The 25,915-nt window shown below is 35.2% G+C and overlaps 1 protein-coding gene across 4 annotated transcripts in view; it reads left to right on the top strand.

Annotated features, from left to right (window-relative positions):
* Positions 1-25,915, top strand: part of KIAA2026 (KIAA2026 ortholog) — an 85,498-nt gene that overhangs the window by 23,742 nt on the left and 35,841 nt on the right. For 3 of the 4 annotated variants that reach the window (XM_036434010.2, XM_036434011.2, XM_045580198.1), the window contains exons 2-3: positions 446-646; positions 10,937-12,354. In XM_036434010.2, the coding sequence (XP_036289903.1) occupies positions 446-646; positions 10,937-12,354 (1,619 nt within the window). The remainder of the gene's footprint in view (positions 1-445; positions 647-10,936; positions 12,355-25,915) is intronic. The other variant, XM_036434013.2, reaches the window with a different exon arrangement.

Below are 25,915 nucleotides of genomic sequence, written 5' to 3'. Positions count from 1 at the left end.
TTTTTTAATGATTCATTTGTTTATAATTTATTCAAAGTGTTTATATATCATAAATTTTCTTTCCCAACGTATTTTTCTATTGTACATTTTTCACACCAATGATTGGTAGAATGAAATATATTAATAGTTATAAAGATAAGATACATTTTAAGTTTATTTACAGTAAAACTTTTCTTTAAAGATGTTTTGCTTTAATAACTGACTTTAATACTTCAATTATGTGTATTTTTTTAACGTAGGGAAGAAGCTATCACTCAGTGATTTTATGAGCTGAGTAAGGAAAATTTAAAATTATAATAGGGAGGATAAAATGATCTGGAGCATAGTTAATTTTACTAAATACTTTTTATGTAGTTAGCAAAAGGAATTCTTAAGATGCTGGTTAAGGGGGCTTATTGCTTACTCAGGAGTTTTGACCTTGTGAATTGACTTATTCTTCTCCAAGGCACTTGAGAGAAAAGACAACGATAGCAGTTACATCTAGAGGCTATTATGGATTGGAGGATGAGAAGGGAACTGCATGTACTTCAACAAGGCGTCGGTCAACACCGCGAAGTTTGGCGGGCTTGACAAGTGGAGTTTTTGAATCTATAATGGTTCAAGTTTTGAGACAGGAAGAACAGCTGAGAGCAAAAGAAGAAAAAAGGTAAATGTTAAAAAAAAAAAATAAGTTCATGTTGTTCAAATTTCCAGGAACTACTTTCGAAGAGTAGTTGTGTAACTTCTGTGTGCCCATATCAAATTTCTGGGCTCATTTTAATAGTGTTCCAAAATGCATTGCTACCAAAGTATGAATTTATAGTGAAATATCACAATGAAATTTGTTTTAAAAGACAATTTTAAGTTTTAAACCAAATAATTTTGAAGCAATACAAAAATAATGTTTAAAAAAGATATTCTTATTGATTTCAGAGAAGAAGGGAGAGAGAGAAAGAAATATCAATGATGAGAGAGAATCATTGATTGGATGCTTCCTGCATGCCCCACACTGAGGATGTAGCCCACCACCCAGGCATATGCCCTGACCAGGAATCAAACAGTGACCTCCAGCGGGCCAAATATAATTTTTATAAAAGATTTCAGAATGCTTTCTAGATTTCTAGATTTTATTTCAAATTAATGATTAATTTTAAATTAGGGGACTTCTATATAGATATTTGTAGCTTAGAATAGATTCACAGACCTTTAAAATTAGGAGAAACTCCAGAGGTTATGTAGTTCAAAATATTTGTGTGTATCATTGTTGAATAAGACCTGGGGGGAAATCTTTCTTTAAGTGTCTTTTAGTTTAATTTAATAGAATAATATAAATTAAGCTCTCTCTTTGGGTATAGTACTTACTCTTTCTTTAAATTATATGTATTTTATGCATAGAGTAAAGAATAAAATAAAATTATAATAAAGGCCCATATACTCACTTTCCCAGCAGTTTTTAAAGAAACTAAGCATATGTATAATCAAGCTCCCCAATATTTTTTCTCTGTTGCCAGAAAAGAACATTATCCTGATTCCCATGAATTTTATTATTGAATTTTAACTGTTCTTTTATATACTTTATCATATATAAATAAGCATTGCAAATATTTTCTCTCAGTCTGTGACCTGCCTTTTCATCTTCAGTTTTTTTTTGAAGAGAAGAAAAATTAACTTTGAGTTTAATTTTTAAAATATTTGATGCTGTTGATGACTTATGAAATCTTAGCTTACCCAAGATTATGAAGATTTTTTCCTTTTTCTCCCCAGAAATTTCTGAAGTTTTATTTTTTTATGGTTAGGTCTGTGATCCATTTGAAATTAATTTTTGTGGGTGATTTGAGGTAAGGATAAAAGTTTATTTTTCTTCCAGATAAACAGTTGTTCCAGTATCATTAGTTGAAAAAAACTGTTCTTTAATCTCTGTATTACGTTTGCATCTTTGTTGAAAATCAGTTGAACATATCCTTGTGAATTTTTCTAGACTTTCTATTCTGTTCCATTTATCTATTAGTCAGTACTAATGACTTTATTACTATAGTTTTACATAGTAAGCATTGAATTTGGTAAATGAGTCTTCCAACTTTGTTTTTTATTTTCTGGTTTGTTTGCTTTTTTTGTTTATTTGCTTTTTCAAAATTGTTAGGCTTTACTAGGTTCTTTGCTTTTCTGTGTGATTTTAGAATTATACTGTTAATTCTTACATAAAAACGAAAGTCTAAGGCAGGGGTCGGTAAACTCATTAGTCAACAGAGCCAAACAACAGTACAACTATTGAAATTTCTTTTGAGAGCCAAATTTTTTTAACTTAAACTTTTTTTTTAAAGTATATTTTATTGATTTTTTACAGAGAGGAAGAGAGAGGGAGAGAGAGTTAGAAACATTGATGAGAGAGAATCATTGATCAGCTGCCTCCTGCACCCCCCCCCCCACACCGGGGATGTGCCCGCAACCAAGACACATGCCTTTGACCGGAATTGAACCGGGGACCTTCGGTCCGCAGGCCAATGCTCTGTCCACTGAGCCAAACCGGTTTCGGCGTTGAAATCTTTTGAACCTATCCTAAGCTTTCTTTGTAGTCATCAGAAGGAAAATGTGACATTTAGGTAGCAACATGTGGTATAAGACATGGGACTGCTAAACAAAGCCTCCCTTCATACAATTTCCTTACCGTCTCTCCTGATACCTAGAATTCTATCATATCAATTCTGTCAATCTAATACCCTTCCAAGAGTTGGTCAGACTAACAGATTATTGATAGTGTAAAAGTAGGTCTAGAAAGGGACTTTGAAATTATTATAAGGAAAGGTCATATTGGAAAAGGTTGCAAAGATTATTTGATTACTGTAGTAGTGCCTTAGCCTTGGGCATAGGCTTTAAAAAAGAAAAACCTTTGATACAAGATGTGTGAAGATAAAATTTCCATCCTAATTAGATTAAAACAACTTTTATATTCAAGTTGACAGCAAGCTGAACAATTCTAATACATATTTTAAGGTGATAATACTTTAGTTGTGTGATGGGCATTTGATTATTTTTAGCTGATCACTTGGGCAGATACAAACCTAAAAGTAAATTTTAAAAAAAGATATTTTAAGTCCAACTATTAGGTCTCTGATTTGTGATCTGTTCCAGTTAAAGGAAAGGAATTCCCACTCTGTATTTTAATTTTTATATTTCCCCCCCCCCTTTTTTTTTTTACAATATATGCCATAAAATAATGTGATTGCTTTCGTTTGTTTTGTTAATCCTCACCTGAGGACACTTTCCCTGTTCCCCCATTGATTTCTAGAGAGTGTGGAAGGGAGAGAGGGGAAGAGAGAGAAACATCTATGTGAGAAAGACACATCCATTGGTTGCCTCCCACACACACCCAGCCCCAAATGGGGGATGAACCTGGAAACCAGCTACATGCCCTTGTCTGGAATCGAATCTGCAACCCTTCAATGCTTGTGCTGACGCTCCACTGCTGAGCCACACCAGCCAGGACAATATTATAGTTTTTTTTTAAATATCAGATTGCAAAAATCGTGGCATTCCTTTATTGCTGTCTTTATTGGACAGCATTGGAAACTAATGCAAAGGAGATGGCAGATGGTGTGTGTTGAACAAAAAAGAATAAATAATGAATATGGCTTGTTAGTCTTGCCATGTTCAGGTAAATGCATATAGGACAGCAGGCATTCTAGAGGCTGATAGGTATAGAGAGGCACTATTGAATTAGGAGACAGCAACACTACAAGTCAGAGTTCTGGGAAAATGAACTGAAAGGGCTAGTTAATTTATAGTGCTGAAATACTCTTTAAGCTACTTAGACAACACTGCATTCTGTTTATAATGGAGACCTTGAGCCATTATGGAAAATTAAATTATATTTTATATGCCTTGTTTAATAAGCAGGGAAGTATGCAATACTTTAGTTTTTTTAAATATATACATTTTATTGATTTTTTTTACAGAGAGGAAGAGAGAGGGATAGAGAGTTAGAAACATCAATGAGAGAGAATCATCTATCAGCTGCCTCTTGCACACCCCCCCACTGGGGATGTGCCCACAACCAAGGTACATGCCCTTGACCGGAATCGATCCTGGGACCTTTTAGTCCACAGGCCGATGCTCTATCCACTGAGCCAAACCAGTCTCAGCTGTAATACTTTAGTTTTTAAAAAAATTTGGTTATAATTGAAAGTTAGCTCTCATGAAGTACATTTCTTTTAATGTGGAATATGACATTACTAGGTAGCAGTTTGACCAATAATGTCTACTTTAGCTGTATTAAAAATATTGGATCTGTTCACCATTCTTTTATTGCAAAATTATTTGGTTTAACAGGTGAAATAGTGTGTATGTTTTTAATACTCTTGTTTCATATATTTGTATAAACTTAATTGGTATTTTATTGATTTGGAAATCACGATTTAAAACAAAATTTTTGTGTGAAATAAAACTATGATTTATTATTGATTTATTTTCATATTCTCTAACATTAAATAACAGTGACTTAATGAAGTAAACAGTCATCATTTGTGGACCACCCAGCATTTTTTAAAAATCTTCCCTACATTTTGGTAATATCCTGTTACAAGTCCTGACTTCCCAAAGAAGCCAGAAAAATTTATATTCTTATACTCACAACTAAGATAGAGGAATGTGTCCAGTCATATGCTTCACACTTGATATTGCACAGGAGCAACATGAGGTGGCAGTCTTGGGCAAGGGAGTTTATTTTTTGGCACAGGTGGTGGTGGAAACTTTTGATTGTTCTAGTTTTCTAGTGTCAGAGGTGCCAAGTAGTGGTGGTAGTCTAATATTTCCTGGAGAAGCTTCCAAAGTGTGGTTGGAATTTACATCTTCAGATATAAATTTGGCTCTCTGTTCCTTAACAGTGTAAGTAAGCTCTCTACTAATCTTTAAATAAATTCATTTTTTGCTTTAATGAACCATACACGATTCTTTTGTTGATATTTATGAAAGAAGTTTGACAGAACATTTAATCTGAATGGTTGGTTTTTCTAAAATGTAGTATTATATATTATTCACTTTGTAAAATGTAAATACATGTATTGCTTTCCCTTTTCATGCTATTAATTTGCATGCATTACATTAGTTCCTAAATTAATGGATTATTTTGGATTAAAGCTCCTATGTATATTTTGTAAACTCTTAAAAAGTGGTGTGCATGCTTTTATCATTTTGTATCCTGAGAGGCCTCTAATGAAAGGCGGAAGCCTCACTTCAACTCACCTCAAGTCTATGACTTAGAAATATCCGTTTTTAACTTTAGCCATTTTTTCTAGTAATTATTTCCACATTTTTAAATACAGTGCATGCTTATATTGCTGTTTCTTCATTTTTCAATTTGGCATTATCTATTGATATTCATCTGTAGAAAATGAAGATAGAATTCTCTTTAAATTTGGAACTTACATGCTCAATTTCTCTTCTTAATTATGATTTCTTCTTCCTCATCTATCTCACATATTGTTGATTAAGAATTTGGCTGTCTCATTTTTAAAACTCCCAAACTAGGCAGTTATAATTTTTATAATGTTTTTACCCACATGATTAACACTTGATTTGTTCTCCAATCCTTTTTGCATCTTAGAACTTCATCCTGTAATTTTTTTTTTCTGAAGTATAATATATACTATAGAAATTTGAATCGTTTCTGTCTTCAAGGTCACTAATGTTTTTGTCTGCCACGCCTAATTTGCCAGTAGTCCCATTTAGAATATTTTCATTTTAGTTTTCATATCTAAAAGTTTGATTTGGGTCTGTTTTATATCTTACAAGTCTCTACTTAACTTTTTGACCATATGGATTACTTTCAATGACTATTTTATTTGCTAATCTAGCATTTCTTTCTTTTCTGGGTCAGTTTTCATTGATTGGTTTTTCTCCTCATTATAGGTCATGAGTTTCTGCTTCATTGTATGCCTGGTAGTTTTGGTTTATATGCAAATATTGTGTGTTATATTGATGGGTGCCAGGTATTTTTATATTCCTATAAACTTTCTTGAGATTATTTCTGAAATGTAGTTGTTATAAACAATTGGATTATTTTGGGTCTTTTATAATTTGTTACTTAGGTCCAGAGAATGATCTGTTCAGTCTAGGACTAAATTATTCTTTGCTATGAAGGCACAACTTTCCTATTTTAACCAGTATCCTATGCATTATGAGTTTTTTCCAGTATTGGTGGTGAGAATAAATACTGTGTTTTCTAATATTTGGGGTGTCTCCTCCACCCAGCCCCCTTTAGCCTTGGGTTGTTTCTTTACATGCATGCACTAATCAATATGCTGAATATTCAAGAAGGACCATCTGTACATCTTTGGTGTTCTCACTTTATGCAGCTCTCTTATTGTTTGGTACTGTGTTCTGCAAATCCTAGCTGTCTCGGTGTAGATATGGACTGTGGACTCCTCAACTCAAGAAGTCTCATGGGCTCTTCTGGGTTTTCCCTCCCTATGTCATGGCCTGGAAGTTCTCTCAATCAGCTGCAGAAGTTGTTAGGTTCACCTATCTGTTTCTCTTAGAGAATAACTATCCTAGTTGGTCAGAAGGTTGTGGGTTATTGTTAAGCTGAGAATCACTATCCTTTGTTTGATTTTTAGGTTTTTGAAAACTACTGTTTTATCTATTTTTTCAGGGTTTTGTTGTTGGTTCAGATGGGAAAGTAAATCTGATTCTTGGTTATTTCATCTTGGGTAACAGAAGACACTTTAGAAGTTGTTATTTTAGTTAGAATCAGTTCTGTTTTTTGTTTGATTGGAAATGTCCTCATTCATGAATGCTAGTTATTGCTTCTGGTTTACTTTGTTGCTACTGAAAAATTTCTCTACCTTTTTGTCATTTCTGCAAATGTAATTTTTTCCTCTCTAAGGGGTTATTTTTTTAATCTTTGATATATATTGTTTTACTAGAAGCTCGGTGCACAAAAATCATGCACTGGGGGGGGGGGGGTCTCTTAGTCCAGCCTGTACTCTCTTGCAGTCTGGGAGCCCTTGGGATGTCTGACTGATGGCTTACACCCACTCCCCATGTTTTAAATTTCTTTGTACTAAACATTTTATTTTTCACGTCCTGTAATTTTTTATATCTTAAGTTTTTGGTGGGCCATATATACATGTTTTTTTTCCTGTCCTCATAGTACCTTGTTTCCTTTGATATTATGTATCTTTGATTATGAACTTGTTTCTTGTGACTGTATCAGTAGGAGTTTCTGAAGATCTAGAACTAAGGTGCATTTCCTTAAGAGATTTAATATTTTTTTTCTGGTGAAATAGCTGACAACAGTTTTGGAATGAGGCCACATTAAACTCATATTTTAGTGTGATGTTTTTCTGAGCACCCTGAAAATGTGAATGTGGGTAAAAATCCACATGAGAGTAAACTTATGGTTATAAATTCTTTTTTTAAAAAAAAATATGTTTTTATTGGTTTTAGAGAGGAAAGGAGAGAGATGGAGAGAGAGAGAGACATCAATGACACAAGAGAATCATTTATTGGCTGCCTCCTGCACATCCCACACTGAGGATTGAGCCCATAACCCAGGCATCTGCCCTGACCAGAATTGAACTGACCTTCTGGTTCATAAGTTGACATTCAACCACTGAGTCATGCTAGCCAGGCATAAATTCTTGAGAGACTTTGTTTCCTTCCATTTACCACTTCTATTTTGAAAACAATTTTCCTTGCAGTCCCCTAATTGGGGACAGGAGAAGAGACTGATATTTCTATTATATTTTTCTTCTGATTATGTGGGCTTTTGGAGTCCCAGCTTTGTATCAGGGAAATTTGATTCTGCCAGCCCACCTTAACTAACCCCCATTCACAGTGAGAAGTTAAAACTCTTCAAAATTATAAGTACCTTTAAAGAAATTTAATTTTATTAAATGTAGCATTATTTGGGTATTCAGATATAATCATATATGTAGACTAGTAGCCCGGTGCATGAAATACGTGGCAGTATGACATCCCTCTCACAATCTGGGACCACTAGCTCCTAACAACTTACCTGCCTGCCTGCCTGCCTGCCTAATCGCCCCTAACTGCCTCTGGCTGCCTGCCTAATTGCCTTTAACACCTATGTCTGCCTGCCTGATCTTGCCCCCAACTGCCCTCCCCTGCTGGCCTGATCTCGCCCCCAATGGCCCTCTCCTGCAGGCATGATCTCGCCCCCAATGGCTCTCCCCAGTCAGTCTGATTGCCCCTAACTGCCTCTGCCTCAGCCCCCACCACCATAGCTTTGTTTAGAAGGAGGTTGGACGTACAAAGATGGCCAGTCGACCTAGTCTAATTAGCATATTACACTTTTATTAGTTTAGATGTCAAATTGCAAGCGACAGTTTAATATTTTTAATGAACTAGGAGCATTTGATCAAATAATTTGTTGTATCTGTTGTAACAAGGTAGTTGTAATGTGACCTCTCAGTCAAAAAAGGTAAATGGAGGCATGTTCAGTGAAAGAACATCCTGATATTGCTAAAATAGTGTCTTACTGTGTATTTTAACAAATTACAATATGATAGTATAGATAATAGCCAGTGTCAGACATTATACCTGGGTTTTCATATAAAGCCCAATAATTAGTCACATATCAGTGTTTTTATACATCATTTCTAGAGGAAGCTTTTCAAAAATCAAGAATAAGATAAATTATTATATTTTCCTTCATTTGTTGTTGTATCCTATTCCCCCCCCCCCAAATTTCATATTACCTTATACAGCTTTCTTGAAATAAAATTTATACACCATACAATTTACCTGTTGAAATTGTAAAAATCAGTTATTCTATTCATAGGATCTAATTATCGAAACAATCAGCACGTCTTATACAAACGCCTGAGCCCTTTTGCTAACCCTGATCGCCACATCTCTCACAGCCATCTACAGCATTAGCATTATCGTTTTTGCTCTGCTCGGAAAACCACGATTCCCCTCTCTCATCCTGATTAATGAAAATAATCCTTTATTAATTAAACCAATCAAGTATATTCACAAAGTTGTGCAATTATCACTTAAATCAATTTTAAAACATTTCATCACTCAACAAAGAAAGATTGTTATCTATTACTCTCCATTATCCCTGACTTCCCTAATCCTAGGAAACTACTAATCTACTTTCTCTCTATATAGACTTCTGGGCATTTCATATAAATGGAGTTACACACTGCCGAAACCAGTTTTGCTCAGTAGATAGAGTGTTGGCCTGCGGACTGAAACGTCCCAGGTTCGATTCTGGTCAAGGGCACGTACCTTGGTTGTGGGCACATCCCCAGTAGGGGGTGTGCAAGTGGCAGCTGATTGATGATTCTCTCTCGTTGATGTTTCTAACTCTATTTCTCTCTCTTCCTCTCTGTAAAAAATTAATAAAATATATTTAATAAATAAATAAATGGAGTTACACAATATGTGATCTTTGTGGGTGTCTTCTTTCACTTAGTTTCATGTTTTTGAGGTTAATCCATGTTCAGTAGCATTATCAGCACTTCATTTGCTTTATTGCCAAATAATAATTTCCAATTTCTCCACCTTTTTACCAATATTTATCTCTCTTCTTGTAGTCATCTTGGTGGATATAAATTGGTATCTTATTGTGGTTTTGATATATATTTCTCTAAGGCACATGTGTCAAACACAAGGCCCGCAGGCCAAATCCGTCCCGCCAGGCCTTGCAATGTGGCCCGCACCGCGCTGTCATCACTGCACTCCGCTGCGTTTCCATCACAATGACAGTTTATGACTGTTCAGTAAACCATTCGGCCCGCGATTTAGGCTGGATTTTAGATTTTGGCCCCTTCTCTGATTGAGTTCGACACCCCTACTCTAAGGGATAACAATGTTGAGCATCTTTTCTATGCTTCTTGTTCTTTTGTATACCTTTGGAGAAATATCTATTGAGATCCTTTGCCCTTTTTTATAATCCAGTTATTTATCTTTTTACTATTGAGTTGTAAGTGTTCCTTATATTTTCTAAATACAAATCTCTTATTAGATACATGATTTATAAAAATTTTCTCCTGTGGATTGTCTTTTCACAATACAAAGCTTTTAGTTTGATGATGTCCCCTTTATTTTTTCTCTTATTTCTTCTGCTTTTGGTGTTATGTCTAAGAACACCTTGTCTAATACAATATAAAAAAGATTTACATCTATCTTTTCAAATAATTTTAATTTTTTAAATAAGATTTTGTAGCAGTGTCAGTAAAGAAAAATTTTTAAGGGGAAAAATGCACCCATAATCAATCTAGGAGTGATTTATTTTTGAAATGCTATAATGTCTTTGTCCAATGTATTCATATTTTTTATTATTGCTATTGTTTGTTCAGTACTATGTTGTGTTCTGATACTTTTGTGTTTATATGTCATATTCATAATTCTAATTTTAAGGCTACATAAAATAGCCAGTTTATTTTCTAGTTGTGTAGTGCAACTTTTTTATATATGATATGATATAATATATCATGTATGTTATATATAATATATCATAAATATATGATAAAACTGATTAACATTGACATAACTTTTTGCTTGTTCTGAATTATTTTCTTATTATAACTTTTTAGAAATGGAATTATGGGCTCAAAAGATATAAACATCTTTACAGGTCCTTTATGATGTCACATTACTTCTAGAAAACACTAAACTTCTTTTGTTTAGAAAACATGCTTTAAATTTTTTTCCTTTATTTTAAAGTTGGTGTACATTATAAGAGTTTTACTTTGAGTGGCAATATTGTCTGTCAGTGATAATCCTCTATCAAGAAAACTCATGATCAAGTTGAATGTGTGTTTCCTCGTCTGAAAAAAAAGGGGTACAGTCAATGGAACACTTTGTACTGATACTGTAAACTAGACCAGCCAGTTGCCTTGTATGAAGATAAATATGACAAAATTTGTTATTTTATGGCATCTTCTACTTTAAACAATAATAGCATATTTTGTTAAATTTCCTTTAGGCTTCGGGAGCAGGAGAGAAAAGAGGCAGAAGAAGCTAGTCAAAAGGAAATAGAAGAATGGGAAAGAAGACTTTTAGCTCAAGCAGCTCCAACTTGTATGGAGACCATGTGGGAAATTCCAGCTATTGGGCATTTCCTTTGCTTAGCCCAGCAAATTCTAAACTTGCCAGAAATAGTCTTCTACGAATTGGAACGCTGTCTTCTGATGCCTCAGTGTAATGCTTTTTTATCTAAAATAATGACTTCTCTACTAAGTCCTCCTCATCGCAGACCTACCTTACATCGAAGACCTACTTTGCCTTACAGGACCTGGGAAGCAGCACTGAGACAGAAAGTACACCAGTGGTACACTGCTGTAGGGCAGACTGAAAATCCTAATAACTGTGCTGAGAAACTTGGGTTGTGTCCTCAGTTTTTTAAAGTTCTTGGAGAAGTTAATCCATTGGAAGAAAAACCTTTTCACGAACTACCTTTCCACCAAAAAGTGTGGTTACTTAAGGGTCTTTGTGATTTTGTGTATGAAACACAAAAAGAAGTTCAAGATGCTGTACTTGGACAACCTATTCATGAATGCAGGGAAGTTATACTTGGTTACGATTATTTGGAGAATGCTTATGTACATTTTCCACAGTTCTGTGGTGCAGATGTACGGATTTACAAGCAGAGACCTTTTCAGGCCCCAGAATTTCCAATTCCACCCATTAAAATACAAAGAGTACCTCGGATTAAACTAGAGAAATTGAAGTGTGACTATTTTAGTACAAGTAATGGAGAACATAGGTGTGGTAGAGAAGGCCTGCCCTCTGCCTTCAAAAAAGAGAAAGAAGTTAATTTGGATCCAACTTGCTGCCATGCTAAAATGAACTTGGATAATCATGACATCTCTGTTGAAATGGAAGTGAAATCCAACTGTGAAATTAGAATTCGCAGACCCTGCGAAATTAAGAAAACTGATTGCTGTAAAGAAAATTTAGGAAAACCAGGAAGTCCAGGTGAAGTTACTGGCTTTGGAGAGCCTCTTAGTCCAGGTGAAATAAGGTTTATAGAAAATCACGAAAGATTTGGTGAAACTTCTAGAGTAAAGCCTGAATCCAGTCCATTAAAAGAAAATGCTCTGAAATCTTGCCAAATACATGTAAATGGAAGTCACAATGATCACGCAGAAATTAGCTGCCCCAAAGTTGTAAGGGATATTCTATTAGAGCAGTCACTGCAGAGCCACAAGAAACTCAAGCTAACTAAAATGAGAGCAAAAAAGAAGAAAAAGAAAAAAAAGAAATTAAAAGATGCTTTGAATGAAAACTTACAGAGAAAGCGTGAAGGTCTTCATTCTCTTGCATTCAAGTCTTACAAACCTGAGATCCAGAATAAGTTATTGATCATCAAAAAGAAAGCAAAACATAAGAAGCACAAATCTGGTAAGCTAATACAAATGGGTGAGAATTACATTTATGCATACTTCAAGTTCTTTCAATTAGGCATCGTAACAGAATGAAATGAACATGTGTATATGCGTGTTTGCATGCATATGTAAGGGTCAAGTTTTATATTATTCCCTATGATTAAAACCCAGAGCAGAAGAGGTTTTATTATTAACAACAATACAACAAAATACTGGGGCAATACGTTTGAATTTAATTTTCATCTGACAGTCTTTGGACATTATGTGTTTATATTTCTTTAAACCAATTTCTTCATAAGTGATACTTTCCATCACTGATGAGAAGTTTTTTTTTTCCTGGGAAAGGGCAGTTACAGTGCAGTGGAAAAAGCACTGGTATCAGGAGATTGCATTCCCAGGACTAAAGTTCATAGCAACTAGCTTCTTAAACTAAGGCAGGCCAGGTTATCTTTCTCGGTCTCAGTTTTCCCCCACATTATATATTTTTCAGCACTGTTTTCAGTTTGTATTTGCATATACAGAAAAATGTGAAATATAAGAAAAGAGCTATACCAACTAATAAGACATGAATCATATTTTTATAACAGAATTTGTAAGCTTGTCTTATACCTAATTTAAATAATGTATTTGTCACAGCCTATTTATTTTTATTTTTTATTTATTTATTTTTATTTTTATTAAATTCTTATTTTTGTACATATTAGGTCTAGTAATAATTGATGTCGTTTTCTAATACTTTTTAAAATCGAATTTATTTAAACAATACAACAAAATTTAATCAACAATATAGTTGCCCTTGTTTTCTACTACTTGTGCCCAACGCTCAGGAAGCATTTTAATCCCTCTGTTGTAAAATTCTTGTGATTTTGATGCAAAAAATTTGGTCAATGCATTTTTGAGGCATTCTTCATTATTAAATTTTTTTCCAAGAAGAAAGTTTTGCAAAGAACGAAACAAACGGTAATCAGAAGGGGCAATATCAGGAGAATATGCAGGTTGAGGGAGAACTTCCCATTCCAACTGGCGCAGTTTTTCAGCAGTGATTCTTGCAGTATGCGGTCGTGCGTTATCGTGGTGAAGAATTACGCCCTTCTGATTAATCAGCGCGGGTTCTTTTTCTCTTAAAGCTTGGGCTAACCTTTCCAATTGGGCACTATACACTGCACTTGTAATGGTTTGGTTAGATGGTAAAAGTTCATAATGAAGAATTCCTTTAAAATTCCATCAAACACACAACATCACTTTTTTCGCATGCAAGTCAGGTTTTGGCGTGGGCTGCGGAGCCTCATTTTTGTCCAACCATTGAGGCCGCCTTTTCAAATTAACATACAGCACCCATTCTTCATCTCCGGTAACAATTTGCTCTAAAAACGGCAAACGGTTTTGACGAGAGAGGAGCGAACTGCAAATTGTGACTCTTTGATTAAGGTTGTTGTCAGTCAACTCATGAGGAACCCATTTTCCAAATTTTGGGGCTTTGCCAAGTGCATGCAATTGATTGGAAATTGTTTTTTGTGAACAATTTAAAGTTGTCGCAAGCTCTTGTTGGGTAATTTGAGGATTTTGCACCAAAAGAGCTTGAAGAGCTTCTTGATCAAAATTGGACACACGGCCTCGACCACTCTTGTCATCTAAAGAAAAATTTCCCTCGCGAAATTTCTCAAACCAACGCTGGCATTTTCTGGCGCTAACTGCATCTTGACCAAGAGCACTACAGATGTTTTTTGCAGCCTCACTTGCTTTTCTTCCTAATTGGAACTCGTAAAGCATGCAGTGCCGAATATGCTCTTCATCCGCCATCTTCTTAGCCCTAGTTTTGCAACAAAAACCAAACCAAACACAAACTTTTTCAAGCAAAACTTGTTAATTGCACTTCACACGTTCTGTAGATACCACGTGTTTGAAGGTTATGTCAATACAAGTCAATGCCAAGCAAGATTTTAAACGAATGTTTAAAAACGACATTAATTATTACTAGACCCGATATACCAATGCCCCCCCCCCCCTTCCCGTACATACCCTCCCTCCCTAGAGTTTTGTGTCCATTGGTTGTACTTATATGCATGTATACAAGTCCTTCGGTTGGTCTCTTGAATCTCCCCCAGATCTCCCTAACCTCCCCGCTGTAATTTGACAGTCTGCTTGTTGCTTTACTATCTCTATATTTATCTTTTGGTTCTTCAGTTTATAATGTTCTTTATCATCCATAAATAAGTGAGGTCATGTGGTGTCTCTCTTTCATTGACTGGCTTGTTTCACTCAGCATGATGTTCTCCAATTCCATCCAGGTTGCTGTAAACGATGAGAATTTTTTCTTTTTTATGGCAGCATAATATTCCATTGTGTGATTGTACCACAATTTTTCAGATCCAGTCATTTGCTGATGGGCACCTAGGCTGTTTCCAAATCCTAGCTATTGTAAATTGCGCTGCTATGAACATAGGGGTGCATATATCCTTTCTGATTGATGTTTCTAGCTTCTTGGGATATATTCCTAGGAGTGGGATTACTGGGTCAAATGGGAGTTCCATTTTCAGTTTTTTGAGGAAGCTCCATACTGTTCTCCACAGTGGTTGCACCAGTCTGCATTCCCACCAGCAGTGCACGAGGGTTCCTTTTTCTCCGCAACCTCACCAACACTTGTCGTTTGTTGATTTGTTGATGTTGGCCATTCTGACAGGTGTGAGATGGTATCGCATTGTTGTTTTGATTTGCATTTCTTGGATAATTAGTGACTTTGAGCATGTTTTCATGTGCCTCTTGGCCTTCCTTCTGTCTTCTTTTGAGAAGATTCTATTTAGATCCATTGCCCATTTTTTTAATTGGGTCATTTATCTTCCTTTTAAGTTGTATAAGCTGTCTGTAGATGTTGGAGATTAAACCTTTATCAGTGATAACATTTGCAAATATGTTCTCCTATACAGAGGGCTTTCTTGTTGTTTTGTTGATGGTTTCTTTTGCTGTAAAAAAGCTTTTTATTTTGATGTAGTCCCATTTGTTTATTTTCTCTTTAGCTTCCATTGCCCTAGGGCAGGGGTCTGCAACCTTTAAGACATAACGAGCCACTTTGACCCGTTTCCGAAGGAAAAAAAAAACCTGGGAGCCGCAAAACCATTGCAACATTTAAAACAAATATAACACTGCATATATTGTTTCTTACTTTAATGCTATATACCAGATCGTGCAGTTAGCTGTCAATCTGAAGAAAAAAAGGACTTTTTCACTTAACAATGTAAAATATATTTTTGCAAATTAATAGCTAATTAAAATATTTAATTTACCTGGTTAATGGGATTTTTGCTCCTGAACCTCAGTGCACAGTGTCTGCACATCAGGGCTTGTAAGACGTTACCTTTATTTTCACACAGGCTTGCAAGTTGTCATCTGTGAGGCGTGATCAATGTTTGTTTTTAATATAGTTCATGTTGGAGAAGACTTGCTCACATACATATGTGGAGCCGAAGATCGACAGGACTCCAAATGCATACTTTTTCATGTTTATATAAGTGTTGGGGATGGCATTCCATGTTTCAAATACAAGTTTGTCCTGTTTGGAAAGGTTTTCAATATCACTCCATTTATGATTCTGAGCCAGAATGGCCTTCTGATGGGCAACATTCTCAAGAGTAGCTGTCAAGCATTTGAACTTGGACACCCATATATCTTTGTCGGCTATATCGGCCAGTTCCATCTCAATATCAGGTTGACTTACACCTGCAGATGCAGTCATATTCAATAGGAATGGATCGATTGCCGGGGGAGTGACATGAAAGGATAATGTGGTTTTTTCCTCTCTGAACTCACAGAATCGTTTCCCAAACGAACTTTGCATTGTGGTGATTGCAGACTTCAATTATTCCAAATTTATCGTATCATGACTTTGTTTGAACTCTCTCTAAGAGGGAAAGTGAGACAGTGTACCTCTCTGTAAATCTTTGACAAACACTGTCAACTTGCGCTTGAATGCCAAAACCTCCTCCAGCATATGCAGGGCTGTGCCTCCTTTCCCCTGAAGGGTTGTATTTAGTGTGTTTAGATGTGCTGCCATGTCTACCATAAAATGTAATTTTTCCAGCCACTCTGGTTGTTCCAGCTCAGCAAAGGTGAGCTCTTTGCTGGCCAGGAAAGTTTTTACTTCTTCCAAAAATGCGACAAAGCGTTTTAGCACCTCGCCTCTGGACAGCCACCGGACCTTGTTGTGGAGCAGGAGGTCAGAATATATGCTTTCCACTCACTGTACAGGCCCGACTCCCAGTGACAGTCATACTGCAAGCCCACTTTTTCTTTCTACAGTCCTCTCTGTCCTCTCCGTCTTCTTCTTTTTCCTTCTCCCTTTTTTCTCTTTATTGCTTTTTTATTATTATTATTTTTCAGTGTCCCCTCTGTCAGCACCTCTCTTTCCCCTCGCAGCAGTCTCCTCCTCCCCAGCTCAGAGGTGCACGCTCAGTGTGCCCTCAGTGACATCACACGCTGTGATGTGAGGGAGGAGGCTGGGCCAGGACAGGGACGCTGTGGTTGCCTAGCGACGCTAAGTCGCCGGCAACCTGCCACACAGAGCACCGGGAGCGCCGGAGGTAAGTGATACAGCTCCCCGCCCCCCCCCCCCCCCTTCCACTCCCCCTTGCTGTTGGGAGCCGCGGCAACGCTTCAAAAGAGCCGCATGCGGCTCCGGAACCGCAGGTTGCCGACACCTGCCCTAGGGGAAGTATCAGTGAAGAAGTTCTTTTGGCATATGTCTGAGATTTTGCTGCCTGTGGATGCCTCTAGTAATTTTATGGTTTCCCATCTTATGTTTAAATCCTGTATCCATTTTGAGTTTATTTTTGTGTATGGTGTAAGTTGGTGATCCAGTTTCATTCTTTTGCATGTATTTGTCCAATTTTCCCAACACCATTTATTGAAGAGACTGTCTTGACTTCATTGTATGTTCGTGCTTCCTTTGTCAAATATTAACTGAGCATAGTGATTTGGGTTGATATCTGGGTTCTCAGTGGGGTATTAAAATCTCCTACTATGATTGTATTGCTATTAATCTCTCCCTTAATGTCCTCCAGCAGTTGTTGTTTTTTTTATGTATTTGGGTGCTCCTGTATTGGGTGCATATATATTTACCAGGGTTATTTCTTCTTGTTGGATTGCTCCCTTTAGTATTATGAAGTGGCCTTCATTATCTCTTGTTAGGTTCTTCACTCTGAGATCTAATTTGTCAGATATAAGTATTGCTACCTCAGCTTTTTTTTTCATTTCCATTTGCCTGGAAAACCTTTTTCCATCCCTTCACCCTCAGCCTGTGTGCATCTTTTTTTCTGAGGTGGGTTTCTTGTAGACAACAGATGTATGGGTCTTGTTTTCTTATCCAATCTGTTACCCTATGTCTTTTGATTGGAGCATTTAAACCATTTACATTTAGATAGGTACTCATTTGACGCCATTTTTATTCCATACCCCTGTGTTCCTTCTTCACTTCCTATTTCTTTATTTTTACAGTAGACCCTTTAGCATTTCTTGCATTGCTGGTTTGGTGGAGATAAATTCCTTTAGTCTTTTTTGTCTGTGAAGCTCCTGATTTCACCTTCAATACTGCCTTGCTGGGTACAGTATTCTTGGATTCAGACCCTTCCTTTGCGTGACTTTGTATATTTCATCCCATTCCCTTCTGGCCTGATAAGTTTCTGTTGAGAAATCAGTTGTTAGTCTGATGGGGGTTCCTTTATATGTAACTTTGTGTCTCTCTGGCTGCTTTTAAGATTCTTACTTTGTCGTTGGTGTTTGCCAATTTAATTATGATGTGCCTTGGCGTCGGTCTTCTGGGATTCATTTTGCTTGGGACTCTGCGAGCATCTTGGATTTGTGTGGGTTTTTTCTTCTCTATCTCGGGAAAGTTTTCTGTCATTATTTATTGAAATACATTTTCAATGTCTACCTCAGTTTCCTTTCCTTCTGGAACCCCTATTATTCGAATATTGTTTTGTTTTGCATTGTCCCAAAGCTCCCATAGGCTCTCCTCCTGCTTTTTAATTTTTTTTTTCTAGAAGCTGCTCTAATTGGGTATTTTTTCCCATCTTATCTTCTAGTCACTGATGCGATCCTCTGCTTCTAGTCTGCTTTTGATGCTTTCTATTGAGTTCTTCATAGTAGCAATGTCATTTTTCATTTCTTCTTGAGTCATCTTCATTTCCTCTTGGTTTTTCTTCATTTCCTCTTGGTTCTTACTCATATTGTCAAATTTTTCTTCCATTCTTTTTAGCCATCTTATGATCGTTACTCTGAATTCTTGCTCTGGTAGGTTGCTTGCCTCTAACTCATTTACTTCCTTTTCTGGTGATGCCTGCTTCTCTTTCATTTGTGGGCTGTTTCTTTGTCTCCCCATGGTCTCTCTTTTCAGGATGTCTCTCTCCTGTGTTGATTTCTCTCTCCTCTTGCTTTATCTCCCTCTTTCTTTCTGATCTTCGCCAACAGCAAGGCCCAGAGATAGGCCTGGAGATGCTGACTGATGCTGTGGTGCAGGTAGAGATGCAGATTTGTGGAGTTTGGAGTGCCTTAGGATGACTCCCCACGAGCTCGATTTCTGTCTGGGACTATTTGCTTCATTTCTTTGTTGTTGTTGTTGTTAATTTCTTTCACTGTAGCAGATGTTCTGTATCTGGTGAAATTGTCCTGCTGAGGAGACAGAAGAAAGCTAGGTAGATAGGAGTGGGACCACGGGAAAGGAATTGGAAGCAGGAACCCCACCAGGTGGAGTTATTAAGGCATCCCAACTGGGCAGGAAGCTGTCACAGCCTATTTAAAATTAAAGCAAAAAATTGGATAAATATACAAGATGTCACCCCAAGATGTGTATGCACTTTGAGTGATTATAAAGCCGTTGTTTATTACCATATACTTCATTTTCAAAATTTAAAAGCATCTGCAGAAATGAATAATTTTTTTGTTATTGCCTGTTTTTGAAATGATGACAATTCTGGATGAGGCACTGGTGATAACACAAACTCATGGAATATCAACTATAAAGAATTATTTCTTCAGTATTTGTGTGCCCTCATTTCGTCGACTGTTTTATACTGTAAACTTTATTTTTTATGTATCTCCAAAAGAAAAAGTCTAATGGCACTTTAGGATAAATTTTCTTTGTTCAAAGCTTAGTTAAATTTTCTTTGTTCATCCATTTCAAATCAGTTAAACCTGAAAAGAAGTGAAAACTAAATGGGTTATCAGCTGTTAAAGTGTGTATACAGACCCATAGTATTCAGTGGTTGATTGCTCTTTTTTAATTGCTTTTGCTTTCTCTAATCTTTGCCATTTAATCAGTTTAAATGTCTCATTTATTCAGAGGATAGGTGAGATAAAAGCAGATGATTAACCCTAATAAAAAGTTGCCTGATTGGGAAAACCTTGAATTGTTTACTAAAATAAATTGTGGCTTATTGTAATTATTTGTGGATTTCAAATTTTTTTTTTTTCATTCCCTCAGTTACAAAGATAATTAAGATTTGGCAATAATTTGATAATGAATTGGCAAATGAAGGGATGAATTTAGTTTAACTGGTATAGTAGATGTTATAGCTTAGTTATTTAAATCAGTAAATATAATTAAATGTATTTTTTAATGTATATGCAATGTATCATTGATAAGGAAGTAGTATAAAATTTACTATCAAGAACAGGCTTAATTTGTTGAACTAATAATTGCAAAGGGTCCACATTGGCCAAGTAATGAAAAGCTACAATATTTTAAAGTTACTTTCAGAAATAAACTTTGAAAATTTTATAAGCAATCCATTAGGCTACATAAATTAAGTTTGACTTGAAGAGTTCTCTGAAATGTTGGCCTCTGAAATATTAAATATTTTAAATTTGAAAATGTTTCCAGTTTTATAATATGTAATACTGTTTTATTAATACCATTATTTTTTAAAACCTTTGATTAAGTTTTTATGTATGACCTACTATTAATGTGTTCAAAGTTAATTATGAATTAAAGTGGTTTAGAAAGTAACATAGTTATTGATGTAGCAGAATAAAAAGATTAGTTGATGAGGATTAGAATAAAATGAATTTGTATTGTAAACAAATAAAGTGATCTATTTTTGAAATATAACTTCAGAATGTAGATCAGAGAGAAAATTTGAGAACTTCATGTCCAGTTCTAGACAAGTGAATGAAAAAAGGTCAGAAGCAAATTCAGCTAGTATTTAGATATCCTCTGTGTGCCTTTTTAGTTGAGGAGAGAAGTCTTACAGGCATGAAATAGGAGAAAATAATGCACTTGCCTATATACCTTTTTGTTTTTATTTTCAGAGCAAATTTTAGAGAGTCAAGTCTTTAGTAACAAAAATACTTGGATTTGGAAAATACCGTTCTGTTGTTAGCAGTGAATAAGCATAGACCAGCTCTCTTTCATCATCAGACACTAAGCTGCTTATTGTTTTACATTATTACATAAGATATTATAATAACAACAAAAGTTTATTGTACATCATTTTACCCTGGGCTTCTTTATTAGGTGTGAGATATTGTGTGGCCTTTTATAGTCAGTTTTGGACATACTCTAATCCAGGATTTCCTTTCTTTTTAAAAAAAATATATTTTTTTTTATTTTTTACAGAGAGAAAGGGTGAAATATAGAGAGTTCAATGAGAGAGAAACATCGGTCAGCTGCCTCCTGCACACCCCCTACTGGGGATGTGCCTGAAACCAAGGTACATGCCCTTGACTGGAATCGAACCTGGGATCCTCAGTCCGCAGCTGATGCTCTATCCACTGAGCCAAACGGGTCAGGTCTTCCTTTTTCTCTCTCTTAATATATTTTATTGTTGTTGTTTTTTTACAGAGAGGAAGGGAGAGGGATAGAGAGTTAGAAACATGGATGGGAGAGAAACAGCGATCAACTGCCTCCTGCACACCACTTACTGGGATGTATCAGCAAAGCAAACAAGTTACATGCCCTTGACCGGAATTGAACCTGGGACCCTTCAGTCCACAGGTTGACGCTCTGTCCACTGAGCCAAACTGGTTAGGGTTCCTTTTTCTTTTTAAGAGAGCACCTTGGTCCCAAGTTTGGGAGCTGTTCCTCTTATAGAGTTAAATTGTGCATTAGTACAGGTCCACAATGCATTTTATAAAACTCTTGTACCATTTATATTTGGGGATTTAGAAATTAATAGAAGGGTATTAATGATGTATATAATGTTTTCAAAGGAACATCCTCAGTGGAGTTTGGAGTAGCTCTGTAATCAAATACATAATTTCTACAGAAAAGAAAAATGTATGAATAATCAGACTAAATGATGAAGACTATAAAGAATCTCTTAGCAATTCAGGTCAGATTTTGCTATCATATAAATTATTTTTTAAAACTTTTATTTTTTGGCCGGAACCGGTTTGGCTCAGTGGAGAGCGTCGGCCTGCAGACTGAAAAATCAATAAAATATATATTAAAAAAAAAAACACAAAACTTATTTTTTGGAATCTTTGAGACTTTAGAATTGTGAATAATTGATTCTGTGCCTGTATATTAAGGTTGCTTCAAGATCTTGAAGAAAAGAAACTTTCATTTTTTTTTAAACAATATTTTTCAAGTTTATTTGAACACAGGGCTTTTTTTTTTCTTTTTTTCCAAATAATAGTATTGTGTAGAATATGCTTTGGGATAAGCTGTGTCATCCATGACTGATTTATTAACCTTAATTTAGGGTAGACTAAATTCCACATGTGGTTAATCTGGTTCTTTTTATCTTTTAATTTTTGGTTGCATCTCCAAATTTATTAAACCTTCTTATTGTAATGGGAGATGGTTTTTAATAGAAGGCACAAAAGCAGATTGTTTTAAAAATGATTTGATAATTTTAATGCACTGTAAGAGAATTTTGTAACTTTTAAACATTTTTATCTATTTTTCAGAATGAGAATGTTCTTCCTGCCTTTTAAAATTTTGAATTCATTTTTAGTTAATTTAAGCCTGTTCCTTACTCTTGGAAACATTATGGAATAGATAAACATTGGATTTTTCTTTAATGTGCATTATTATAGCAACAGATACTTCTCTTCCAGAATACTTATTTATTAAATCTATTCATAACAATTATGTTTATTTTTAGGTTATTTTGGTTATTATCTACATTCTGTTCTATAACATTCTTTTTTTAGCCTTAATTAAATTTAAGGATTAAAATTATTAAACTATCAATAAGTTTAATAATTTCCATAGCAGTAAATCTGAAAAGATTGTAAGTTGTTAGTGAAAGAGCTTTTGAGGAGACAAACATTGCTTTACATAGATTAGGAAGATTAAAAGATATTTATATACCAGTTGCAAAAAAGTGAGGTCAAACTTTTTTTTTTTGATAACATTTTTAACATGTATCTTGTCATCATTGAGTTGATTTTAAGGCTAACTCCATTTTCTGAAAAGGCAGAGTTTCCTATAAAAGTCAAAAGTTTATTTAATGTAAACCTTGGAAAGACCATTGACAAGTAACTTTGAGACTATTAGTTTGTGTTAGAATATACTACATTTATTGAGAGCAGAATTTAATCACTTAAGTTGATTGTATTTGCCACTGGAGGTTAGGTTTATTGCCAACCTTGGGATTATTAATTCTTTGTTTATGACCTCTTTTTTTTATTTCAAGAAAAATGATTTAAAATATAATAATCTTACATGCAATTGAAGAAAAATGATCTTACATATAATATTTCATGCAATAAACATATTTTAAGAATAAAAGGATTTTAAGTATAATATTACCAAAACTGTACTAACAGTATAATATCACAAAATTGGTAGGAAATATTAAAAATCTGCAAATAACAGGATTACTTTTATTATACTCTAGTATATTTTCCCTTCTCTCTGGCTCTATTTTTGTTCATCAGTTTATTGTTGTTCATTATATTCCACAAATGACTGAGATATTTATCTTTCTCCGACTGGGTTATTTCACTTAGCATGATGCTTTTAAAGTCTATTTTATTGGATATGAGTATTGCTACTCCAGCTTTTTTTTTTTTTTTTTTTCCCATCCCTTCACTTTTATCCTGTGAGTGTCTTTTGTTTTGAGGTGGGTCTCTTGTGTAGAGCATGTAGTTGGGTCATGTTTTTGTATCCATTCAGCTACCCTTTTGATTGGAGCTTTAATCTATTTACATTTAGGGTTATTATTAAGAGGTACTTATTTATAGCCATTTTAATTCTCTATGGCTAGGTTTCTCTCTCAGTTTCTTCTTCTCAACAATCCCTCAAAGTGTGGTACGCGGACCCCCAGAGGTACAGGAAGAGTTTGGTGGGGGTAGGCATTGCACTGGAGTTTGGTGGGGATATGCACTGCACCGTGCTTAGCTGCGCCTAATTCTACGTTCTCGTGAGTACTAGGGGTACTCAGCGTTACGAAAATTATAGAAGAGGTACACATATGTCAAAAGTTTGGGAAACACTTCCTTACAGCAATCTCTTCAGTATTTCTTATAATGCTAGTCTGGAGTGATGAACTCCTTTAGCCTTTTTTTTTGTTTGTTTTTTGTTTTTTTGTTTTCTGGGTAGCTCTTTATTTGATCATCTATTTTGAATGATTGCCTTGCTGGATATAGTCATCTTGGCCTCAGATCCTTGCTTTCCATTACCTTGAGTACTTCATGCCATTCCCTTTTGGCCTGTAAGAGTTTCTGATGAGAAATCAGGTGTCAGCCTTATGGGAACTTCTTTGTAGGTAATAGTTTTCTTTCTCTTGCTGTATTTAAGATTATCTCTTTGTTTTAATTTTTGGCATTTTAATTATGATGTGTCTGGGTGTGGGTCTGTTTGGGTTCTTCTTATTTGGAGTTCTCTGTGCCTCCTGAGCTTGTGTGACTTTTCCCTTTACCAGGTTAGGGCTAAGTTTTCTACCATTATTTCTTCAAACACCACCTTCTCTATTCCTTTCTCCATTTCTGCCTCTTCTGGCACACCTACTATTCTAATATTGTTACCTTTCACATTGTCCCACAGTTACCTTAAGCTATCCTCCTGTTTAGTAATTGATTTTTCTTTTTGGTTCTCTAATTGAGGGATATTTCCAACTCTTTATTCTAATTCACTGATTCAATCCTCAGCTTCCCCTAATCAGATGTGTTCTTTATTTGTGTTATGTCATTCTTTATCTCAGACTGTTGTTGGTTTTTTTGCATAGTTACTATATCTTTTTTCATATTGTTGTGCTATTTTAAATAATAGAATCACGAGCCCAGTACAAGTAAATGAGCATTAAATAATATCTATTAGATGTGTAAAAAACAGTATACTTGTTTATAGGGAATAACCAAGAAAGTAATGTAATATACAATATTTGGTTACATCCAGATTGGCATTTGTAAGAAAGATTGTATAGTTCTGTGTTGGTAGCACTATTATAGCACTTAACTATGTGTGTCTTTATGGGGAAAACTTTTAGAGGACCAACTCAAGATGCCACAGTAAAAGAGAGTAAAAAGATAAACTGTACTCCATATCCTTTTATTTTATTGCCTTCTACTCACCCACCCTATCTCACCCCCAAAAATGTGAATACTTATCTATTGTTTAATGTATGCCAGGCACTGTTCTAAGCCTTTATGCATATTGTCTCATTGAACCTTCATAAAAACTCCATAAAGTAGATACTGTTGTTCTTTCCTATTATATAGATTAAAAAAACTGAAGCACAGAGAAATTTATTCCTGTGTCCAAGGTAACACAGCTAGTAAGTGACAGGATTAGGAGAAAGGATCTTGCCAGGTAATTAGGACATCATTAAATAGCTATAAAAAGAAACTGATGAGATTTAGATGAAGGAGTTGGTGTAGAAGGTAATTTCAGAAAGAGGAAATTCTAAATCCAGATAAGGAATGATTTCATGACTTTTCTATCACATTGGCAGTAAAGAAAAAACATTTTGAGAAATATAGTGCAACAAGAAGCAGAATTTGACAACTGATTCAGTATTCTAAATTAAAGGAGAAAAAAAGAAATAGCTGTTCTATGATAGGGTTAAAAGATTACCAGTATGATGAAAAATTTGCCCAAGAGAATAAAGTATTTCCCAGATTTGGTATTTAATAATACAAATGCCCTTTACTTTTAACAGTGATTAATTCTTATTATCCATTCACTATGGTTCCTAAAATGAAAACACTAAGAGAGTAGTGAATATGTTGGGAGAATGCTTATACATGGGAAGGCCAAATCTAGGAAGGCATTGGAGTGGAAGTAGAAGCCCAGGGGGTGAAGACAGGCAGGGCAGCCAGATGAAGGAGAGAGGGAAAGAGGAGTTGGAGTGGGGAAAATAATCTTCATTTTTCTAGTAAGTGTATCTACATGTTCTAGTAGACTAGAGTTTTGTGCCTACATTTATAGTGTAAAATATATTTTTAGTTATATTTTTCCTCTCAAGCTGGGATTTCTTTTCTTAAACTGTTCTAAGCTTGGTTTTAAAAAGCTTCATTAGACTGCACTTGTAACTTTAATTATTAAACTATATTAAGGTTTTTATCCATTTTCTTGGTACATGTTGAGATTCAACTTTTTGCCCATGGCTGTGTTTTAAGCCCAAGAATTAAAGTTGAAA

Source organism: Pipistrellus kuhlii, unplaced genomic scaffold (assembly GCF_014108245.1).
Source record: "Pipistrellus kuhlii isolate mPipKuh1 unplaced genomic scaffold, mPipKuh1.p scaffold_m20_p_12, whole genome shotgun sequence".
Classification (NCBI taxonomy): Eukaryota; Metazoa; Chordata; class Mammalia; order Chiroptera; family Vespertilionidae; genus Pipistrellus; species Pipistrellus kuhlii.
Note: the sequence above shows the minus strand (reverse complement) of the source record. Positions and strands in the feature narration are given on the sequence as shown.